The sequence below is a fragment of the Typha angustifolia genome, chromosome 9 (assembly GCF_048772165.1).
Source record: "Typha angustifolia cultivar Huaian chromosome 9, ASM4877216v1, whole genome shotgun sequence".
NCBI lineage: Eukaryota > Viridiplantae > Streptophyta > Magnoliopsida > Poales > Typhaceae > Typha > Typha angustifolia.
This window is the reverse complement of record NC_133247.1, coordinates 5,173,954-5,198,608: the sequence shown is the minus strand read 5'-3', so window position 1 is coordinate 5,198,608 and position 24,655 is coordinate 5,173,954. Positions and strand designations below refer to the sequence as shown.

General features: G+C 36.1%; 3 protein-coding genes across 7 annotated transcripts; 2 read left to right on the top strand and 1 right to left on the bottom strand.

The window, feature by feature from the left end:
- The first annotated feature begins 5,287 nt into the window (after positions 1–5,287).
- Positions 5,288–10,661, top strand: LOC140767068 (uncharacterized). Of its 2 annotated transcripts, none has more exons than XM_073106832.1 (6): positions 5,288–5,376; positions 6,358–6,799; positions 9,155–9,239; positions 9,362–9,531; positions 9,863–10,134; positions 10,284–10,661. In XM_073106832.1, the coding sequence occupies exons 2-6, from the start codon at positions 6,424–6,426 to the stop codon at positions 10,458–10,460; spliced, it is 1,080 nt and encodes a 359-aa protein (XP_072962933.1). In that variant the 5' UTR covers positions 5,288–5,376; positions 6,358–6,423; the 3' UTR covers positions 10,461–10,661. The 2 variants fall into 2 exon arrangements, with proteins under 2 accessions (XP_072962933.1, XP_072962932.1); XM_073106831.1 differs by lacking the exon at positions 5,288–5,376 and adding an exon at positions 5,384–5,648.
- A 761-nt stretch (positions 10,662–11,422) lies between these two features.
- On the top strand, positions 11,423–15,742 carry LOC140766876 (FT-interacting protein 1-like). Of its 4 annotated transcripts, none has more exons than XM_073106548.1 (3): positions 11,423–12,783; positions 13,049–13,089; positions 13,203–15,742. In XM_073106548.1, exon 3 carries the CDS (start codon positions 13,235–13,237, stop codon positions 15,638–15,640), a length of 2,406 nt encoding a protein of 801 aa, XP_072962649.1. In that variant the 5' UTR covers positions 11,423–12,783; positions 13,049–13,089; positions 13,203–13,234; the 3' UTR covers positions 15,641–15,742. The 4 variants fall into 4 exon arrangements, with proteins under 4 accessions (XP_072962649.1, XP_072962648.1, XP_072962647.1 ...); XM_073106545.1 differs by having other exon boundaries at positions 11,424–12,937; XM_073106547.1 differs by having other exon boundaries at positions 13,049–15,742.
- Positions 15,743–15,958: 216 nt separating this feature from the next.
- Positions 15,959–18,384, bottom strand: LOC140766877 (large ribosomal subunit protein eL6-like). The gene is made up of 4 exons (XM_073106549.1): positions 18,101–18,384; positions 17,909–18,015; positions 16,397–16,578; positions 15,959–16,307 (listed from the first exon to the last, which is right to left on the bottom strand). Exons 1-4 carry the CDS (start codon positions 18,355–18,357, stop codon positions 16,152–16,154), a joined length of 702 nt encoding a protein of 233 aa, XP_072962650.1. The 5' UTR covers positions 18,358–18,384; the 3' UTR covers positions 15,959–16,151.
- Between the last annotated feature and the right edge of the window lie 6,271 nt (positions 18,385–24,655).

Sequence of the window (24,655 nt, the reverse complement as noted above, 5' to 3'; positions counted from 1 at the left end):
ATAAAACCGAAGGCATACTAGCCCTTTGATTGGATCATGTATAATTAATTTTAACCTACTCTCTTAATCTTTAAATATAATAATTATAGTTAGACGTTAATTATAGAGGATAACAATTAATACTAGGAGATAGAATTTAATTTAAATTGAATTTTCGATCTCTATATGCTATGAAATTTGAGTTTAAATCAATCTTAAACTTATAAATATATACATATAAGCAATTAAAAAAAAACCTCGTTTTACTCGATATCCTTTTAAATTTTATATTTGTATATATCTGTTGATGTTAATTTTTTTTCTATGCAAGTATCAATTTTAGGGGGTGTGTATGCAAACAAGATGTTTTAGAAGGGTATGAATGTAAAAGAACTATTTTTTAAACTATCAACTTTAAAGATTATAATATTTAACTTTTTAGTATTTCTATTATACCCTTTTAAGTATATTATAGGAATGCAAAATATTTAAAAAAATATTATCGGTTCAATAAGTAATTATTATTTTTTAAATATATTATTTTGCACATTATTTTTTTTATAATTATATTATTTTAATAATTTATCAAGTAAAAGATATATATATATATATATATCCTTAACTAGGAGTAATGTATATATATTATAATAAGGGTATTGATATTCTTTTATAATTAACTTGATGAAAGTTTAATTAAATTTTATCTCTTTAATTATTTTTTATTATTTACATATATCTCTCATTAGTTTAAGATTAATTTAAACTAAAATTTAATAAGCAGATAGAGATAGAAAATCATATTTGTATTGAAGTCTATCCTTAAAATATTAAATTTAAATTATTTAATATTAAATAATCTCATATAATTTAAGTATAATAATATCTGTCATAATCATATCTAAGATAGATAAATTTTAATAAAAGAAAATAACGTGCAATCTAAAAGTTATGCAGACGTAGTTAATCTTCTTAATTAATATACCAAATTTTTTTACGTAATGTGGTTTTGGAACCGATATTAAGAGACTGACATCAGATATGAATTTGGGTATTATAACTGTTTACGAATATAGACCAGATCATAACTATAAATTGGATCTTTCAATAATCTATATGTTCCGCATTCTAAATCAATATAGTTTCATAAGAGGGTTTGTATGGGCAAAATAAAAATAGTAAAGAAGAAATACAATGTGGGCAAAATAAATGCAGAAGATCATCAATAAAGTGAGAATCATGAAGTTAGTCACAAGAAGAGAGAATAATAATTGTCAGATTTTCATCTCCGACATCTCCATCAAAACCGATTTCACAATAATCATTACAGAAATTCAAATCTTACAGTCAACAAATTTCTTACTCGTTCCATCTTTAGCCACAGCACTCTGCAGAAAAGTAGACTTGCTTAGAAGAGCAGTTATCATGAAAGAGAAAGCAAAGATGAAGCCTTGAATAAAGCTGACCTGAAAGATGGTGAGACAAATGTTTATACCAGCAATGGATTACATATAGTGTGCAATTCCTCTCAAGATCAAAGATTAATCGTTTGGACTTCCAGCATCAAATGATAGTAATTTAAATTCTGCATAGTTATAGTAAAATAATTAAAAAAAAAATACATCATTGGATTCCATAATATTGTGATCTAAGATTTTAGTATTCAAAAAATATGAAGCAAGAGATATTAAGAGATACATATCACTGAGTTGATAAGCCTATTAGTTTGTTTCTTATTCAGTTTTAGTTATCTATAAACAGCGTCTAATGATTTGTATCTCATGTATGCATTTCTCCTATCTTTCTTTCTATATATTCTTTCAAAACCCCTCCATCTTGTTGTTCTCTCCTCTTTGCAGCTTTTTCCCTCATCACGCTGGCCTTCTTTCTAACCATATGCAACTCTCTACCCTAATCCCTAGACTCACCACCTCTTATCCTAACTCATGAAAGTTTGTGGGCTCGACGAGGTCAATCGTCTTAGCCCTTAGGGCTTTGTTAGTAGTGTTAGACTTTGTCTCTCTTGAGAGGCTTTATGGGCTAAGGATGCGCTATCACCTTCTTCTTTTTTAAGCCCATGGTCATGACCTTTGGGTCGTTTCTGGGCTCCCTGACTAGTTGTTATCTCATGTAAACAACATTAGGATTATTCCAATAGCTAAGCAAATGAATATTAGTACTATGAACCATTAATAAAACCTCTTTAAATGATAACCGAAAAGTATGACGTACATAATAGAATTATTCCATCTCTCAGTACATTATCACTTTGCCTTTCCCATGCTGGACATAATCATCCACTATATTATAAAAACGTTCTGACTATAACTTACCACTAGTTGTAATAATCTGAGCAATACTATGCATCCTTAATAAAATCATTTTAAATGATACTAATAAGCACTAGAAGATTGAGAATATCGATAGAATTAAAAATGTAATGTTAATTCAATTAAACCATACTGTAGGTTAAATTTGCTACAATAGCATTTAAAAAGACCTAAGGTAGGTGAAACATATCAGGATAATAATAATAGTATTATTAATATTAATATTTTGAACTCAAAAGATAAAATCAATCCAAAAAGGTTTTCAATCCAATATGGTTATAAAATTGACTTTGGCTATAAAAGGTAGACCCCATTTAAAACTATTGAGTGTGTCGGTCCTAGCTGAATGATCCGCTAAGGTTGGGTGATTTCTAGCCTCTTCTTGAGAGTGTTTTATAATTCTTTTTCTCTCCTCCCCTCTCTTGAGAAAGTTTTTCCACATTCCTTTCCTCTCTTCCTCACCTTTTTTCTTCATCCTCTTGCTTCCCTTTTGGTTGCCCAGCTTGCTCTCAATCTTCATCCACATCTCACAGCCCACTTCACATTCTCCTCTCCCTCACTACTGTTGCCTCTTCTAGACTCCTTACTACCATCCTCCATGGTCTCTCCCTCTTGATGTTCGCGCCTCTCCCATTGTGTCGTCCTCGGCTTGTTTTTTTACTCAATCTCTATTCACTCCTCGGTGTTGATTCCGTCACGGCCGTCTATGTTGTACTGCCCACACTCTCTCTTGACTTGGCTTCACCCTAATTTTGTATGTACTCCTTCACTTATTCAAGTTTGGTCGCAATTCTCCCCCATCACCATAACATTTTCTCTTTGGCTTTGTTCCATTTGGTATATATATGTGGACGTGCATGAGATTTATATGTATATATTTTATTTGTATGAGTGTCATGCATATGTGCATATGTATGTGGATGTAATCTCCAAATCTACCCTTCCCTTTTCCACCTTCTTCTTTCTCGTTAGATTTTGTGTGTGTGTGTGTGTGTGTTTGGTTCTATTTGCTTGGGTTCGTAGGTCTTGTGTGTGATGACTTTTCTAGTAGTCTTAATGCATTCACCAAATCTATTCCTTGTGAATCTATATTTTGGCTTTTGCTAGCTCTGTTGTAGACCATTGCCTTTGAAGAGCCTTGCTATTCTTATTTGCTTTGCTATCGCAGTTGGCTAAACTAGAGGCTTGCTTCATTGAGCTTGAGTCTTGTATTTGATACCTATTCTCATTTGTTCCTAAGCCAAATGTAATGCATATTTTAAGGGTTGTAGTCCTTTCCCTTTTCCTTATGTATCCGATTGTAATATATCGTAAGCTAGTCTATAGACTTTCTTCCAAAATAAAATCCTAGGTACCCTCATAAGTCATTGGTATAGATTTTTTTTTTACATTATTTTGGAGAAGTACATTTAACCTTATTCATGATTAGATCAAATTCTAAAAGAAACTTAAACTTTTATTTGTCATTAAACTCTCTTTGTAGTTCGTACTCTATATAAAATTATTATAGGTTGTGTTTAGTTTAAGACTAAGCTCCGAACTTAATTAGCTAGCCCTATTTTTTAATTCTAATTTAGATACCTTGAACTAAGCTTAAAAAATGTGATATTTAATTGTCAACTAGGCTAAATATAATTATTACTTTTGATATGATATGAAAAGATAAAAGTGAATATTAGTTTTGGATGGAAATAAATGATATATAAAAGTAATACCTTTGACTTTGATGATAAAATAATTTAAAAATATTATTATTTTATTAATTAAAAATATTTAAATTACTAATTTGTGAGCTTACGTGCTTATATGTAAGAGCATGTAAGCTCATTTGCAAGCTTATAAGCATGCATATAAGCTTATAAGCAGTATGTAAGCACACAAATAGATTTAGCATGCATGTAAGTAAATGGACTTATGTACTTACATATTACTTTTATTTATTATTTCATTTTTTTTCTAAAATAACATAAGGTTATACATTTTTTAATAATAACATAGGATTAGTGTTTTTCTTTGTATTTTATTGCAGCTTAAAGCTCATAAACCGGCAACTATTATAGACATAGTAAGGTTTTAATTTTTTTTAGAAAAAATATATTTATTTTGGAGGGAAATTAGAGATATACGAGAGAAGATTTTAGATAAGAGTATAATTATTATTTTTATGTGACATGAAAAAATAAAAATATTTATTTTTTGGGAAACTTAAATATGTGTCATGAAAATAGTACCAAAATATTATTATTAACTTATAAAATATAAGTATAAGTCAGCTATTTTAAACTTATATTAAATCTAACAGTAAATTATATCAAATAAGAAATTTTTAATTTTTGCACTGGTGTATACGGATGTATTTTTCATGATTATCTTTTTTATGAGCGAAAGATGGAGCTCTTTTATAATTAAAAAAATATTTTTTGGAGAGGAGAGAGAGAGACAAGAGTAAGAAATAAAATTGATAGACTTAAGTTGTTTCAACAAAATTTTTAAAATCAATTTGAATTCATATTAAAAATTTATTTTTATTTTTAGTTTTATTTTTATTTATTAGGGAGTGAACTTGGTTAGGATAAAAAAATATAAAACGATATTTAGTTATCATGAGAAGCTTAATCTTTGCTATCTCATAAAACTGACAAAATTTGGACCATTGTTGCTATTCATATTATCTTAATTTAATGTATTCGTAATTCTTAAAATATAGCGGTGAGAAAGATTGAGATTAAGGAAACATAAGATCACTAGATTTCCACACAAAATATTCTTAAATTAGTTATTATCCAATGAAAAGATTAGGTCCTTTCATATTAAAATTAATATTTATCAGAATATATATATATATATATATATTAGAATCGTACGAGAGTTAAAAGTCCCACAAAATAAAAGTACGATGATCATAGTTTATCCTAAAAACGTATTATAAGTAGTATCTTTTTCCCACGGATTAGCGTTACACGTAGCGCCATCCCTCTTATCCAAATCAGGTGGCCCACATAGCACAGCAAACAGCGAAAAGTTTGGGGCGCCACATCGTACGGCTACCTTTCCCCATCTCCGCCCATCGGTTTGTCCCGCTTCAAATTTATTTTCGGTTTCATTAACCTTCCCCTGTGATGATGAGCCAATTGTTTCTTGCTACTTCTCTCGATCGCGGATTTAGAATTACGAGCCCACTCGATTCCGTCGCCGTTGCTTCTCCTTCTCTTTATTTCTTCGATTTTTGCTCGAGTTTTGACGGATTCCTGACGGAAAATTCGGATTTTCATGCGCCTTTAGGCGATCTGTGAAGTAGGTTTTCGTGGGAAGAGTGGTGGCTTGATATTGGTTAAGAACCAGGTAATCCATTGATATGGCATTGCAATTCCGATATATTTGGATTCGTGTGGTTTCTGAAATTTTTGTTCCGGCCGTTCTTTGTCGGTTTTCTTAGATCTGGCTAGATCTTGTGGAGATTTTTGGTTAATTTTGGATCTTTTTGTTGATTCGTTTATATTTGGGTTGATTGTCGTCTGATTGCACAATTTTAACCTTTGCTGGATGTTCCTTTTTGACAGGATCGATTTTCTTGTAGTATAAATCTATCAGATTTGAATCATTGAGGAATTTCGCTGTCGTAATTGGTTGTTTTTAGATAAGCTAGGATCTCGTGATATACTGAGTATTGCAATCTAAGGTGCTCTGTATACTGTTTCTATTGAGGAATTAAATAAAATGCACATTCAGGTATGCTAAATGCATCTTGCTATTATTGATTTGTGCCATTTAATAATTTTGGAGGAGATGTATTTGTTGGTGGACGCTTGTGCCAGATGATTCAATATGCTTCTGTGTATTTGATTTCCTTCACATCTGGTACTTGTGTTATCGAACATAGGGTAGTGATGTAATTTCATTTTGCTAATTTTGCTTATCTTTCACTTCAATTATTTTTCTACCAAGTTCGTTTTGCATGTTCATTTAGGTGACTCTTGAATGTAGCATTACAAAATGAATGGTGAGTCATTTTGTTAATTAGACTAAAGTTCCATTCTTTTTGGATCTGTAGGGTTGCCATCACTTGTTGAACTGCAAGATCAAGGTAGTTGACATTGTGTTTTCGCTTTAATTGGAGATGGTATCTGTAAATCTAGGTATGCTCCACTATGTATTGGACCATATATATGGTACGTTTCTTCATCGGACGAAATTGGGTACACCATTTTTCTCAAATGGATGGGGAGGGAGCAAGCTTGATCTGTTGGAGAAGATGGTCAAGCAGTTATTCCCTCATACCAATAGCTTGAATTGGCCACCCAGCATTGTGCAGCCTATTTGGAAAACTGTGTGGGAGTCAAAGACTGCATGTCTGAGAGAGGGTGTTTTCAGAACAACCTGTGATGAGCAACTAATCAATGCTTTACCTCCTGAGAGCCATAATGCCAGGGTTGCTTTTCTTGCACCTAAGTTTGTTCCACCACAGAAGATGGCTTGTGTGGTTCACCTAGCAGGTAATGAATCTTTGCATGATTTTCTTGTCTGTGTCTTCAACAAACTTCATTCAAGCCTTCTCTGAAAATAATTGGTCTAGCCCATCAATATATCTCTAATCTCCATTACAGTCCAATGTGTCTCTTATCTTGATGTAGGATACTCTTTCCATCTAGAAATATCTCACTATTTTAGCTACTATATTACTATGTTTATTCTAGGATGTCCATGCCTGTAGATTTATAATGTGAGATCGGACTGGTAGAAGATGCTACAAGGTTTTGGCAACATAGTCCACAAATTTGTCCATTTTATGTCATGACTGATATTTACTGAATGTTTCATGTTCGTTTCCTAGACACTCCATGTCTTTTTCAGTATTCTTTTGTTAGTTCCAACAATCACTGTATCACTTCAAGACATCACTAGTTCATGTAAGTAGTCTGCAGTATTGGAGCTTTTAGAGCTTCGGACTTCAGTTTATTTCTCATCTATTATGATACACTATTTTCTTGTTGAAGTTATTTCTCACCAAATGGACAGGTTTGATGTAATTACAATGAACTGACTTTTCTCCTTATGCACTTATATATATGACATTCTATCATCTTTCAAATTTTATGAACAAATTTCTTTTACAAGAAATGCATAGTAATTGGTATTTGGTTTGAACCCTTGGAAGTTTGTCCAGGTAATGCATTTCAATACAGTAGTACCTTACGAAAATATTTCTCTTAACAAAGGCTTTTAAATCCTTTCTAGTACTTCCATCTAGCGATGCTTTACTGTGTAAACTGTAAAGCAAGTCTTTTTTTCATGAGAATTGTGGGCTTAATCAAAAGCAGGTTTACTCTGGCCATATATTCATTGTATCATGAGGTTTAGATGCAACGAGCTGTTCATTGACGGCCAAAAGAAAACAAATATGTAGTATCCAAAATCAAATTTCTATGGAAAAAAGCCATTTGCTTTTTTCTAATATATCAGGTGGATTACCATTTTAATGGAGAAACATACTGTTAGCATGTGAAGATTTTCTGAAATTCAATCTAACCCTGGAAATCTAATGAGTTATTATTAGCTGAGCTATTCTTATTATATACCATTTCTTTGGATGAAACTTGGTGAAAATTTTAAAGACTTTTCCAAGAGTTTAGTCTCTGCTATAGCACTATGATGACAAGCGTCACAGTAACCATAGAACATTTTCTATACAACTGCTGATCTAACTTAATCATCCTAGAAAATCCTCTACAATTTCATTCCTAATGCTCATTTACCAAAATTTATCAAGAGAGGGCCTTATCACTGAAACTATGATACTAATTAGCCCATAGATTTATTTGTCGTATTAGTTAAATTAGCTAAGAGAATGATGATATTTAAAGATCATTCAGCTCTTCCATTATCATAGTATCAAGACCTCTTTTTATACATCTAGAAAAGATCGCAGCATGCTTTGCAAATTGCATCTATTTTCCATTATAATATTATATATGATTCCATTAGATAAGTTTCAACATCTTTCATTTCAATGTTTCTTGTAAAGTGGCTCGTAATTTTTGGTCCTCCTATGTTAATAAAGGCTTAAATATGATTTCGTCATTTCATGTTTGCAACTTGCTTTCCAGTAAAATGAATTTTCCAATCCCCTTATTTTGAATCTTGGCAGGCACTATTCCTTGAAATACTTACTTTTGCAGAATTTGCTGACTATATGGTAGTTATACAATCAATCCTTGTGACCCTCTTGGGCTTTGGTCACATAAATTCCACACTTCATTTTCTTTGCCTGTTCATGTTCTGTATTGAACAGGAAAAGAATATAAATGGTAATGTTTAAATAGATATATTCAACAACCTGCTTAGTCTCTTTCTCTGGAAGAAGGCCTTTCCTAGATTGTCAAATCTTCGTACTCCCATTCCCACAGCCCACAGGCCAAATCCTAAAGGAAAGGCAGACTCCAGGGATCCCTTTAACCTATTAAATACTCTTCTTGCACTTTTAAACCAGATATTGTAATTGACAACATTATAGGCATACAAATTTTTTCTTTCATTCATCTACAATATTCTAGTTGTCACTTGTAAGTTGGAACCTAGTTCTACAGATTCAGAATGTTTTTATGCAAGATTCCCAAACAGAATAAGAAACAAGACATCAGTGGAATTAGCAGCCCAGTTAAAGAAGGAAAGGAAATTAATCCACCTAACCAGACTCCGACTATCATTGAAGTATCTTCTGTGTATCAAGTATTAACTGGGATACAAGAAGAAAATTTCACATATTTCTTCATGTGCTTTCTTTATGAATAGTTCAGGACTCTCGCAAGTCATGTTTTATCAGTTCAAACAACTTGTCTTTAACGTCATAGGCACTGGTGATCACACATTCGAGCGAAGACTGCGTCTTGGTGGGCCACTTCTGAAGGAAAATATAGCAACAATGGTGCTTGAGAGGTAAGAGTGGCATCAGAAGGGTACTTCTTTTATAACCAACAAATTCATGTATTTGAAATGTGAAGGAAATAAGTATCCTAGTTTTCAAATTGTAGGTTTAACCCATCTTAAATATGTTGCAGCCCATTTTATGGAAATAGACGCCCTAGGCTGCAGCGAGGTGCAAAGCTTCTATGTGTGAGTGACTTGCTACTTTTAGGAAGAGTCACTATTGACGAATCCCGCAGCCTCTTGCACTGGTTAGAGGCTGAGGCTGGTTATGGCAAGACAGGCATATGTGGGCTCAGCATGGGTAACATATATTATTCTAAGATTGCTCTCTTTCTGTGTGTTTTGATTTTTTGGAATAGAGTTTGCAGGAGACCTTTCACAAATGATTTTTTTTCAAAATAACTAAAATACACTCGTGCCTCCACTGTTCATATCATCCCCTTTCAAGAATTTCAAGATTGCTATGCTGAAATTCTTGCTACACTATTTCACACAAAAGGAAAACGTTGTATTCTAGTTTTTCTCCTGGTTTATATTTCTTTATTATTATGTCCGACTTATATTTTTTTCTGAGACTTGAGTTGTGAGCCTTGCAAGCATTCTTTTTGTTATTGATGTCTTGATAAATTTAGGGGGTGTACATGCTGCAATGGTTGGATCCCTGCATCCTACACCGATTGCAACTTTACCATTTCTTGCCCCGCACTCTGCTGCAGTAGCTTTCTGTGAAGGAGTTTTTAGGTATGCCACTGCCTGGGATGCATTAAGAGAAGATGCAGCACAGAAGGCCGGAATGACCCTTGAGCAAGTTGAAGAACGGCTGCGGTCTGTGTTGTCATTGACTGATGTTACTCGCTTCCCAATACCGAAGAATCCTCAGGCAGTCATTTTTGTTTCTGCTACGGCAAGTTTCATGTCTTATCCTTTCACAATGTGCCTACATTTGCTGAAGAAAATATTTACATATTTTGAGCTACTTTATGATTAATTGTGTAAGCTTTCTTAGTTGTTATGAGATTGCTTCCTCTCTGATCTGGCCATCTTCAATTTTAGGATGATGGTTATATTCCTAAACATTCCGTCTTGGAGCTCCAAAGAGCATGGCCAGGTTCAGAAGTTAGATGGGTTACTGGTGGCCATGTTTCTTCATTTCTTCTCCACAACGATGCATTCCGCAAGGCGATTGTAGATGCTCTTGACAGACTAGAGTGGAGGGAATCGTCACTATGACACCATTCATGTGAAATAGCTGGTATTTACTCTCTAATTGTTTAATTTACATTCCTAGGATAGGAAAAGAGAAAAGGTACAGGTTTCGGATGGAGCTGCAGCTTGATAGTTCAACTGGCCTTTCTCTGATTTACAGGAACAGATTGTAAATGACATGTGAATTAATGTGCCTATCATTCCAGTAAATTATGAATCTTTTCACATATTAATGCGTTATGTGTTCCCAGTTGTTCATTCGCTAATCACTATGCGACAGATGACTATTATTTGGTCGGAATGTTCCTGGAATTGTTTGAATCATTTTACTACTTCTATTGAATGGTATAAACCTAATGAGTGGGCGAGGGTTTTAAAGTTTCTTCTGTCCTTGTCTTGTGTATCGAGATATTTGATATTGGAATCATGTGAACAGATTTGCAATGGTCAGATCCAATTATTTAGTTTTCCCAAATCTTTGTCAAGCATGGAGCTATGGAATATGGAGACAAGTGTGGGACCCACACACAGTGTTAGTTCTTGTGTGCTGCCTTACAAACTATTGCTAACTTTTTACCACCGAGGGTATATTGCCTGAAGGCTTAAGCGTTTGATTGAAACTGATTTCAGGAAAACATGGATGCATCTACAACTGTAATGTTCTCCCCCCTACTTATAAAAAGTACAACATCAATGTTCTCAAGTGCAAGGACTTTATTACTTATTAGTTCAAACGAGGCCATATAGTCAAAGTTAGATGTAAAGATATTAAGAACTTCCACAATACTCTGTATGGTTTGAAGTGATGCCGAGAATATATTCCAGCTTGGAAAGGCCACGTACATTTTAGCAGTAAGGAATAAAGGAAGCAATCCCTTTGGTGAGCTCATTGAATAGTATAAAAAGGAAGGTGGAGATCAACTCTCAGCTCTTCAAGTTGTCCACTCTATGTACAAAGGTCTCTCTCTCTCTCTCTCTCTCTCTCTCTCTCTCTCTCTCTCTGCCACTCTCAGTTTCTCTTTCCCTTTCTCACACTTAATTTGCCAATAAGGAAAAGAAAAGGATCACAAAGCAATGTGCTGGAGTGAGGAAACTTAAAAGTTTAAAAGAAGTACATGATGACTGTTATATGCATGATCAAATAGTTGATCGAGCTTTTTCTAGGAATAAAGCTATTGTAACTTTTGGATCATCAAATAGATTTGCTTTACCGCCCCGATGAAAGAAGTTCAAAAATCTCTTCCCTCTCATGACTATAGGAGTGCCAATGCTTTTCAACTGATAAGCCACAATGTTTTAAAAGGTTGACCTTTTCTTTGGTTTGATTTCTGGGTGCCAAAGGAATTCTTAGACGTCTTAAAATGAAAAAAAGAGTAGCTAGCCGAAGTATCCTCAATTCCTCATGCATGAGCTAGAGAAACTTGAAACAGGCTTTGCTCCCCAGTATTAGAGAGACTCTTCTCATACTTTTGTCTTATAAACCCATCTGGGAGCAAGAAGCTAGTCTTACCATCACACTGTGTCCTCTAAGCACTGGTATGGATACTATACAACCATTGTGTGGATGCATGTTATCTAATGCAGAAATTTACAGAAATTCTTGCTTTCCCAATTGCTTGCAACAACCCTTTTACCATCAATATTGGTGTTTGGATAATGATCTACAAAAATCTAGTGTCTCGTTAATACACTGCAGTACATTTCTCTCCAGTTGCATTGATGTCTGAGAAAGGGAAGGCTTTGAGGTTTTAAGACATGAATCCACTTAATCAACTTCCACCTCACCAAAATATATTCCTCTATGAACACACCTCACTAGAAGTTCCTTCTTCCAAATAAAGCACCATGAAAGTGTACTAGGCAACTCAAGAATCAATTCTTTCTTTCTCTTTCTTCTTTCCTTTTAATCATCCTCTAACATATAGCTTGAGAACCTTTTCCCTATGAATTCTTTAAAGACAGTTCCTGAGAGCTTCTCAGGAAAGAAATCATATTACTCTCCCATGAAGGCAAGTGATCCTCCCACAAAGAGAAAGAAAGCCAAGAACAGTTTCTATTCCTTGCTTCCTATTGACCTCTTAGAGATCTCAATCAGTAGCTGCTTTGCTTCCATATCGGGTTTCCGATTGCTTCCCCAGGACTGATCCATTGCAGCCAGTGGAGGCAAAGTGAAACTAAAAGAGAAGGGGGAGTAATCTGAGACCATGAAGCTTGTTGGTGGCAGTTGTTGTTGCCTATGATTACTTATTCGAATGGATAGCAGTTAGTATCTTGTGTTCAATGGTTCTGCTCCTGAGGTCACCATAGGAGGGAGAATTACTGCTGAACTGTTAACTTCCTGGAGAAGGTGAGAATTTCATTATTCTTCCTTGATAAGTAGCTTATGTTCTTCAAAGACATCTTCACCATGACAGTCACAATCTTGATCTCAAAAATGGTTCTGCTCCTGAGGTCACCATAGGAGGGAGAATTACTGCTGAACTGTTAACTTCCTGGAGAAGGTGAGAATTTCATTATTCTTCCTTGATAAGTAGCTTATGTTCTTCAAAGACATCTTCACCATGACAGTCACAATCTTGATCTCCAAAATGCTGTATACTCTTGAATTGCAGGAAAGAGGAGAACTACTGCTAATTGCTACTCGGTAGAGAAGGTTAGAATTTTATTGTTCTCTCGTTGTACCTAAACAAGTATCATGCTCTTCATGGATACTGTCATGAAACTCACCATCATTTGTCCAAAATGCTGTATACTGTTGCATTGCAGAAGAGAGTAGGACAGAGAGCTCAAAAACGAGGATGAGCCACAACAACAGCCACGATGAGGACTACCAACTGAAGGACACAAATCCACTGCTTGGAGAAAGATGGCCCATGGGGGGAGCAGCTCGAGGCAGCACCAGCAGTGGACTCAGCGGCTGGCTAAGCGGTGGCGACAAGATGACGAGCACATATGACCTTGTCGAACAGATGTACTACCTCTATGTGCGCGTCGTCAAGTGTAAGGACCTCCCCCCCAACCCTCTCACGGGGAACTGCGACCCCTATGCCGAAGTAAAGCTCGGCAACTACAAGGGCACCACCAGGCATTTCGACAAACGGACGACCCCTGAGTGGCATCAAGTGTTTGCCTTCGCCAAGGATCGCATCCAATCATCAACTCTGGAGGTCTTCATCAAAGACAAAGAGATGGTAGGCCGAGATGACTACATCGGCAAGGTGGTGTTTGACCTACATGAAGTGCCTACCAGAGTCCCTCCAGATAGTCCCCTCGCACCGCAATGGTACAGACTCGAACACCATCGTGGTGAGGGGCAAAAGGTCCGCGGTGAGGTAATGCTCGCGGTATGGATTGGGACGCAGGCTGATGAGGCATTCCCAGAAGCATGGCATTCCGATGCGGCTTCCATCCACGGCGAAGGTGTCACCACCATCCGCTCCAAAGTCTATGTCTCCCCCAAACTCTGGTATCTCCGCGTCAATGTCATTGAAGCCCAGGACATCCACCCAAACGTCAAAAACCGCACTGCGGAAATCTTCGCCAAGGTCCAAGTCGGCAATCAAGTGCTCAAAACTAAGTCATGCGTTTCATCAAACACCTTGAGCCCGCTCTGGAACGAAGACTTAATCTTTGTCGTCGCGGAGCCATTCGAGGAACAACTCATCCTCAGCATAGAAGACCATGTGAGCCCAAGAAAAGACGACGTCCTCGGCCGCGTCTCGCTTCCATTAACGCTATTCGAGAAGCGACTCGACCACCGCCCATTTATCCAATCGAAATGGTTCGACTTGGAAAAATTTGGGCTCGGATTACTCGAGGGCGAGACGAGAAGAGAGCTCCGCTTCGCGAGCCGCGTCCACCTCCGCGTCTGCCTTGAAGGAGCTTACCACGTAATGGACGAATCCACCATGTACATAAGCGACCAAAGACCCACCTCTCGCCAGCTCTGGAAGCCACCCATCGGAATCCTGGAAGTGGGCTTCTTGGGAGCAAAAGGCTTGCTTCCGACGAAGCAAAGAGATGGCCGAGCGACCACCGATGCGTACTGCGTTGCTAAGTACGGGCAGAAGTGGGTGAGGACGAGAACCATGGTGGGAAGCTTGAGCCCAAACTGGAATGAGCAGTACACTTGGGAGGTGTTCGACGTATGTACTGTGATAACTATCGGAGTGTTCGACAACTGCCACCTTGGGGGGAATGGAAATGGACATGCCTCTGCAAAGGATTTGAGAATTGGGAAGATCAGAATAAGGTTATCGACGCTCGAGATGGATAGGATTTACACGCATTCTTATCCGCTAGTTGTGCTGCAGCCATCCGGGGTTAAAAAGATGGGGGAGTTGCAGCTTGCTTTTCGGTTTACTTGCATGTCCTTTGCAAACATGCTCTATTTATACGGGCATCCACTTTTGCCTAAGATGCATTATTTGCATCCTTTCACAGTGAATCAATTGGATAGTCTGAGATACCAAGCCATGAACATTGTGGCGGCGCGGCTCGGGCGTGCCGAGCCGCCGTTGCGGAAGGAGGTCGTCGAGTACATGCTCGACGTCGAGTCGCATATGTGGAGCATGAGGAGAAGCAAGGCGAATTTTTTCCGGGTGATGTCGTTGCTCTCCGGGCTCATTGGAATGTTCAAGTGGTTCGGCGACGTTTGCCGGTGGAAGAACGCGATCACGACGGTGCTGGTGCATGTGTTGCTGTTGATCCTAGTCTGGTACCCTGAGCTCATACTGCCCACTGTATTTCTCTACATGTTCATGATAGGGTTGTGGAATTATCGGTTTCGGGCACGGTATCCGCCGCATATGGATGCAAAGCTCTCCTGGGCAGAGGCCGTCCACCCAGATGAGCTCGACGAAGAATTTGATACGTTTCCGACATCGAAGCCGCAGGATGTAGTGAATATGAGGTATGATAGGCTGCGGAGCGTGGCGGGGAGGATACAAACGGTGGTCGGAGACATGGCGACGCAAGGGGAGAGGCTGCAGTCGCTGTTGAGCTGGAGGGATCCGAGGGCTACTTGCCTGTTTGTGGTGTTCTGCCTTGTTGCAGCAGTGGTGCTCTATGTGACTCCATTCAAGGTGGTGGCTCTGGTGGCTGGACTCTACATGCTCCGCCACCCGAGGTTCCGAAGCAAGCTGCCGTCGGTGCCCAGCAACTTCTTCCGGCGATTGCCATCTAGGATAGACAGCATGCTATGATAGATGGCTTGTGTGTGGTTTTCTTACTTCTCCTTTCTTCCCTTCCCTTCAAATGTTGCATTGTATAATGGTTCTATGTTTGATTTCAGACGGGCATTGCTACACTTATAGCATATTGTTTCTGTAATAATAAGAGCTAAAGCTGAGTAAAGTTATTCATTTTGTAGCTATCAGTTCACTACTATAGATGTGCTATGACAATAGCTTGAACTCAGTTATCTAAGCAACGGAATTAAAATAAAACAACTCAGAAAAGGAACATAAAGCAACTGAATTGCTGGAAGTATAATCCTAACATAGTTTTAGAGAGGAACTCAATTGTAGGAAAGATAAAATTGAACTTAATCATGAAGAATGTCAATTCCAGAGGCAAATATTTGATTCAATATAAACTCCGCATGAAAGCTGACCCGAATTTTTTTTAACATTCAAACCAGAGTACAAGAACCTACGGCAAAACTAGAACCCAATGTGGATGCTGAAAGATTCCGACACATGATCCCGATGTCTTCTAGAATACGAGCTCATGTGGCTTCATGCCTGATCTAAGAGTAAATCTGGCACCCAAGTATGCCTTCAGGTCTGCCACTGCTTCGATGGCTTTTAGCAAGGCAGTATCCACAGCCTTCTGGTCATCCTTCTTCTCCTGGGGAAGTGCCTTCGCTTCCTACTCAAGGACATTGGGAATCAGCAAGAGGGAATAAGATCAGTTAACAAATTATTAATAAGAAATACCGTGCCTAAATAGGGAGAGACCTCTTTCTCTGCCTCGAAGAACTCGCTCTCTCCCTTCTTCTGTTTCCTCTTCTTTTCCTTCGCAAAGTACTTGTCATCAAATTTCTCAACATTGACTCCAGAAGTATCAACCTTTGTGGATGTCGCAATGACATAAGATTGATTTACCCGCCGTAAAGGTACTCCGTTGACTTTGAAAGGTCCTGATGCCACAGAAGCAATAAGTAATAACCCAAAATCAATAATATGGCAAGCATCCAGTATTTGAGATATCACATGGTAATCTTGCATATGCAAACTAAACACAATAATGGAGATTCACTGAAGTATGACCAAATGCAGGTGTTTGCTTTATCGTGTGAAGATGATGACTTTTGAATACACAGATCTTGCAAGGACATCATAAGAAAAGGACTGTACATACTAGTAAAGCTTAATGAGGGCAAGACTGCCATCTAGACTATTGCGAAAGTTCTGCACATGACAAATCTCACGACATAATCATACAAATTGGTAATTAGTAGAACAGATACAAATAATAGACCATAGATATAATTACTTAAATGCAAATATACTGACTACAAAAATTCAAATTCTCCTGCATGAAAGCAATCTCAAGTTTGACTAGACCCCCGGTCACAAATATTCGGCATTTCTGTTAGATCATATTTGTAATAGAATAAACTTCCATGACAACACTTCAAAAATATATACTACTTTATAACAAATAATGTTTGGTCTATCATGAATCTGTTGATAAACATTGAGAATGCAGGGGCCAATAAAGGCCCCAGAATATAATAAGTTAATAAGACCAAGATTATAATAAGTTAATAACATAGGTATCTGTAGATATCCAAAAATCCCAGCAACCACCATGACCATCCTATTCAATTGCTTCTTATTAAATCCTTGGTGTTACCTTTTTCAGGATAAACTAGTCTAATGATGGCATGGAAATGCTCGTCTTCCTACAGCAGAAAGTACCTCAACTTTTTTACTCCCAGAATTGATAATTTAGTCCTAAATTCAAGAGCTTATAACTAAGCTAAAAGCCAACAGAAATGAGAGTAAAACCCAATTATCATAAAGAATCAAGATAGCAACAAAAGACTCCAATATCCCTTCATATCTTTCTTAATCTTCCAGAAGTCTTCCTATGGCATTTACTATTCTTTGGCACCACATGCAATCTGATGAGAAGAGCGTAGTTACGTTTGAGAATGACCTCCCAATAAAGGTTCACTATGACCAACATTGTCAGCGTATAAGAAAGAAAAGTTTTAAGTTCTGTTGAACAAAAATAATACAACTAACATTTCGATATTCTCCAGATATTAATCATTATACTCTCTACCCATGAGAACATCACCGCACATTATTATACAGTGAAGAAATCACTGTATAACAGGAGGTCATTAGTTAGTTTCCATATCAATGAGTAAAGAAATCACCTAACTGCAGCTCTAATGGCTAGAGAAACCAAGTAAAAATCAAATCTTGCATACAAGAAGAAACATAAGAGGCACTTACCAGTAACAAGAAGCAATCCAGAGGGAAGCTGCTTCAAGAACACTACTCTCTTCCCCATAAACCTCCCCGCGAGAAGTATCAAGACCGTCCCCGGTGTAATGCTCTCCCTAATATCACCCCGTAAAATCGAATCAACGCACCAAAAGCAGATCAAATAAAGGAAACGGAGAACCGAGGCACAAGATTGGAAACCTGAGCTTGGTGGGCTTGGGCTTGTGGCGGTTGGGAAAAGGGGTCCTGACGTCGTCGGCGGGGTAGAACTTGGGGGGCTTCTCCTCCGCCTTGGGCGGCGCCGTCTTCGGCTCGTGGCGGGGGAAGACGCCGCCGTGTTTGGCCTTGATGGCCCATATCCCGCGCTTGTGGTACATCTTGGAGCGGGAGAACTTCTCGATCCCTCGAACCAAGCTAGGGTTCCGGCTCGATACCCTCGGTTTCGGTGGCGCCGCCATTGCTGAGAAGAGAAGAGGAATGGAGAAGACGGAAACCCTAGCTTATATATCCGTGCACCTGAGATGAGGAATGGGCTTGATTTGGGCTTCATATTGATTTTGGTGCTGGGCTTGGTTTATGAAGTAAGAAATCATTTTTTTTTCGATTAAATGGAGTAAGAAATTAATAAGATTATTAGATATATGTTTGGCGAAAATATTATTTACGCCCAATGGTTACGCCAAAATTTAAAGTTGACTTTTATTTGCATCACTTAATCCATTTATAGTTCTAATTATGTACAACTAATCGACAGATATCAACTTTAATATAAAAATAATAAAATACTTTTTTGTTTTACAATATAAATATATTAAATAATTCTTTAGGAATTTTTACATAACAAGTGAAAATTCTAAATATTATAATTGCTACTGAATCATTATACTCTTTCAAAAATATCAGTTTGTTAGTTAAATCTAATTAATCATAATTAAAGCATAATTTAGATTAAAAAAACTTTTTCCTTTGCCCAAATTATTAAAATAGTTTTAAAAAGTTATCATTTAATATATCCAATAAGATAGTACAATGAAATATAGAATACTTTATGTGAGATAAATATTGTTAAGAAATATTTTACATCATAAACTAAAAAAAAAGATGTATTTTGTTATTTAAATATGTTTATTACTTTTAATAATAATATATTAGAATATTTTGTTAAATTAATTATTGTGACAATTACAAAAGAGTCAAAAAGATTTTAGTAAGAATTTTGATATTCTAAAAAATGTAGGCATTTATGATCTTCTAAAAAATTTCGGCGATAATTATGTAAACATACTCTTTTTTAGTGACAATGTTTTAGTCTTATACCCATTTTTTTTCATCTTGAAAATCTTTTAACAGAGATAATATAAAAGGGTTTTTTCACTGTTAGTTTTAGATAGAAAAATAATATAATCCGATCCTACGGGTATATTTATGATTTTATGGTGATGATGGTAGTGGGCGGTAAGGCTAATAAGATCTAGAATGTGTAGATAGAGGGGATTATAGTGATCATGGCAAATGTGATGGTAATTGTGTGGGTAAATTTATGATCTAAAAGAAAGATGAGGGAGAAGCGGTCGACCTTATGAATCTAGGGAGACGAGAACTTTAGTAGGTGACATCATTAACTTGATAGAACGAGAGTCAAGAGATTGAGAGAGACGAGAGGTAGAAAAAGAAGCAAAATACAATATTCATCAATAACATCCTTAATAGGCTACTCACTATATATATATAAGAAGGCTAACCCTAACTGACTCGGAATTAATTAAATTTGAAACCAAACAAACAATTGAAATAACTCTAATTGCACTAAAATCGATGTTGGCATTCAAATGACATTCTAACGTCTTGATGAAGCTTGCTCTCGGTTTCAAGCATTCAAATGTTGTTTGAATGCATAAAGGTTGGTGCGCTTGGTCTATAGTGTTCGAACGTCATTCGAACACTTTGAAAATTGATGCTATCGGTTTATGGCAATTTGAACACATCAAAGGTTGGTGCTCTTGATTTGTGATGTCATGAAGTTGTTCGAATAGAGGCATTCAAACAGCCTACTAAGCATTTAAACTCCCAATCCCGAGACAACATAATTCTCTAAAAAATAGCTACGGCTAATAGGTTTAACCCAACAAACTCAATGTCCTTTGTTAAGTGATTTGATCGAGTCCAAACGGCATCAATAAACCAACAATTGTATATAAGTTAAAACTACAAAAGTATTGATGACACAACACTTTAGCTTATGCCTATTAAGTATGGAAAGATAAATTATTGGCATCAAGTCAAAAACCACAATAAAAGGTCAACTCTCTTTCAGCACTTTATAGATGTGCTTTGTATAGTTTGGCATAGGACTTTCTGTCTTTTGGGAAATGGGTCCAACACTAATATTTTCTGATGATCCTTGCGTTTTTGATACCTCTATCAAGTTTGTGCCAATCTTTGTTAAGAGTTAGCAAGACCTTGCCCCAGAGGGGAGTTGATTAATTTATTCACAACCATACTTGGTGGATTGGTAGGGTCAGGGTTAATTTTGGCAAAGCAAATTGTATCATTTTCATTAGGCTGTCTACGGTTCCTGTTAGGGATGAGTGGGTTTGGACACCTTTTTCGTCTGTCAAGTCTATGGCTAGTTCCATCTATAAGTTTTCGGAGAAGCCTAAGGAAGGCAGTTTGACCTCTAGAATTGATTAGCAAATACTTTTGAGATTGTTGATTGTTCTGAAAATCAAATTATTCTTATAGAAAGTGTCATAGGGGAGGCTACCTATCAATGTCTACATTCATGGTATCTCCCTAGCCCAGAGTTCCTACTGTCCTAAATGCCCTGTCAGCAAGAGAATATGGTTCATCTTTTGGATCAGTGTCATAAGGTGGCTGAATGCTATGTAGCATTAGAATGACATCTTGATATTCATTTAAAGCACAAAGATTACAGGAGTTAAAGAATTTGGCTTAAAAAATGAGATTAACTCGAGAAGAATGTCGTCACTACTGTCTAGTGTCTTAAGCATGTGGATCTTATTGAAGGCCCGCAATAACTTCAATCTTCTCTAAGAAGGAAACCACGACAAAGAAATTACTATTTAGAGCGCTTACTCTATCACTCGAACTTTTGCCCTTGGCTAACCAAAACTATCCTAGTCCAAGTTGACCTAAGCCTCAAGTATCTTGGATCAGCCGCTTAAAGGCACCATTAAGATAAATATTGATTGTGCTTACTTACCTAGTTATTGGATGGTGGGTTTGAGATTTATGATCAAGTCCCACGATGGTAAACTAGTCCTCATTGGTGCTACTCCGAGCAATATAAAGGAGCCTCTGATTGTGGAAGCGAATACTATATTTTTCATCTTATCTAAAACCAGGGTAAATCAGTTGACCGCCCTAATTTTAGAATCTGATTTAGAGACTCTCATCAACAGCCTCAACTACAAGATCATGGTCCTTTGGAAAATTAAACATAATTTCACAGAGATCCTTAATCTAGCTTTTGTTGTTTCATCTCTCTTTAGCTTTTTGCTCACGAGCCAACAATCAATCTTTGATTGGCTAGTGAAGTTTGGCGAGGCCCATGGCTTTACTTCTATTTTGGTCTTCTCGACCCCTTTTAATATCTTATAGGTCTTGTATAGGGATACATCTGGTATCTTCTTAGATACCTAATGTAGTTTTGCACTTGATTTAGTGCTAATGAATTCATTTTTACTTTAAAAACTTAGGCACACGTATGAATCTAAATCCGAGCAATATTTCCAATTCTTTGCTTAAGTAAATATGCTAAATAATAAAATGAGTGAAGCAAAGATAAACACCAAGATTATTATGTAGAAAAATTCTAAAATAGTAAAAAATTATGGATAAAACCAATCAACTAATAAACTATCGTAATTTATAAGACTGACTTATAAAATAATACGTCGATCCCAACAACTTTGTTTAACTCAGTTTTGATTGTTAGATCTCACGATTCACTATTTCTTATAATTGATCTCCAATCTTTATAACCCTCGAGATTAATCTTTAATTTTAGTTACCCTTAAAACTAAAACTTTGATATGTAGAAGATGAGACGAACCATCATTAGTGAGAAATTTTATTTTTTCAAAAAACTCTTTTTCAATCAATAACCAACATCATCTAGAGTTAGGTCATTCTAATCCTTATATATCTTATAAAGATAATGTCATATCCAAATCAAATCAGGTCTCATAAAACCCTAGATTTTGCAAGTTCTCTTATTGCGTTTCAATGCCCTTTCAAACAAGGTGACTTGAGTTCCAAGCGCATTCAAATGGCCAAAAATGCATCTTTGTATATGCAAACACTTTCAAACAGTGCAGAACGCATTTGAAAGTCTAAAAGAGTTTCTCTAGATGTGTGAATGCTTTTGAACGCGGTGACTTATCTGTTCTAAATCTTGAAAATTTTTAATTAAAATGTTATCAAAACTTATAAATATGCTCATATACATGTATAGAAATACTAATACTATTTTGTAAACATTTGCCAACACTAAAACCTAATATTATCAAAAAGAAAATATCCAATAATAAACTAATATTTGAGCACTAACAATGACATCCCTGCTCTGTCTAATCCACAGCTTTAGCCTTAAGTTAGGTTGGGATATATACATCCAACGTACTCACATTTATACATACTTATGTACATACACAAGTATGTGATATATAAATACATACATAGATAGATAGTTGAAAATATTTTCGTTCATATTTTTTGTAATTAGTTTGACCCTATTGTCAACTTCAGCTGCTGGGTTTGTAATATACTAATATAAAAATTACCTAACCAAACTTTGTACTCATTTGAGTTGGATCAATGGACTAATGAAATAGTTATGTTGGTGGGTTCACTTGATTCATGTGGTTTAGATTAAACACAAGATATGTTTAAGAGAGCTTGGATTTATCGGAATGTAAGTGAATTGCTCGTGGACCGGGTCGAGCCTGGCCCGGATAAAATTAAATCGAGCTAGAGCTTGTACAAGGTCTAGTCTAGTCTATTCCTAGACTAGTATTGTATTGGGTCGAGCTCGAGTTAGGTTTAAATTTTTTGGCCCAATTCAGTCCATGCCCATGTTATTGGGCGAGCCAATTGTAAGCCGACGGATATACCATGTCTAATTGAATATAAATGTTTGAAAAGAATATTTTTATATGGTAGAATATTTTCTAAATGCTTGTAAAAATATTTTTATATGATTCAAAATTTTCTAAATATTCTTACTTCCATAAACTGTTTACAATTTTGGTCAAGTTACACACAATCAAATTTTGTGATGGTTGGTAATGCTTTCTAATGAGCACACTAATAAAAATATATATTTAACGTTCAGGGAACATAAGAAATTTAATAGGATTTAAGAAATTTAAATTTAAATCTAATAAACGTTGGTCAAACCAATTGCGGACGGACATAGCTAGCTCAAAAAATAGGTCCTTCTCTGTGGGTCTTAATGGGCGGGCTAAGTACTACGAGATCAAGCCGAGTCAGGCTTAGACATAGCTTGACCCTGAGCTAGTCTAATAGACTTTCTAGTCATGTAAGGCCGGATCTAAAGTGGGTTTGAGACGAGCTATGACCTAATTTTATTTGCTTGGACATGACCAGGCTTCGAGCTCACTAATTTTTTGAGCATACCTAGACCGGAGCTTACTATTACAAGCAAGCTTAATGGGCTTAATTTTACAAGCAACCCTAATGCACTCTAGTAGATTATATTTCAGAGGTCAAACAGAAGCTTAAAGGGCTTACTGTTACCAACAAGCTTAAATTAATTGCATCAAGCAACAGGATTTTTTTTTTTTTTTTTTTTTGACCGTCTGTGATAAGGATTATGAGGTACCCCATGGCAGATGATTTGGAGCATGCAGTAAGTGAGATTTTGTCTTCTCAACTAGCAACAGAAGTCAATGCGAACATTAATGTTCAGTAGTCCCATACAGTGTGCATACTATTACTGCAATATTTTCTTCTTTGATGAGAAGGAGAGAGAGAGAGAGAGAGAGAGAGAGATTCCAGGTTATAGTCTTCCTCTTGTGGCCAAAGAAGCATGCATTCTTTCATCCATGCCACTTTTCTGGCACGTTTGGAAATCGAAATAATTTGAAATGCTTAGTTGTATTTGTTTGTTGAATATCTTTCAGACTAGATTAGCTACGGTCATTTCTTGAACTTACATAAAAAAGTTTATATCAGTTTAACTTACTACGGTGTTTGGTTTTAAATTAAAATAGTTACATAATAATTACATTTCGTATGATTTAAAAATAATAAATTTATATAATGTTTTAGTAAATAACTAAAGATAATGATAAAAACTGAAGTCACGTCCTTTTTAAGGGCAAATAATAATTAACTTTTATTGGTAAATATAAAAATTGAATGAAACAATAGAGGAGAGAGGGGAGAGAAATATGTATTAGTAAATTACCAGTGAGATAGTCTTTTATTTGGTTATTATAGTAGTATAGATCTCACTATATTAGAATTAGGTTATGGCTATCAGACATCTCCATTATTATCTGTTGAGAACCTCTTCTATCTGGATTTTCTTATAACGAATCCTTATTCGGCCCCTAACTTAGTGAAACTAATTTTATTTGGCGATTCTTTGGCCTAAAAACTGGCATTAATTAAATAAAAATAAAAAAGAAAAAGTTTCTCCTCATCAAAAGATAAAGCAAGAGCACTTTACTCTAAAAATAATGAAGTTAGATGATTCTGCAATGAAAA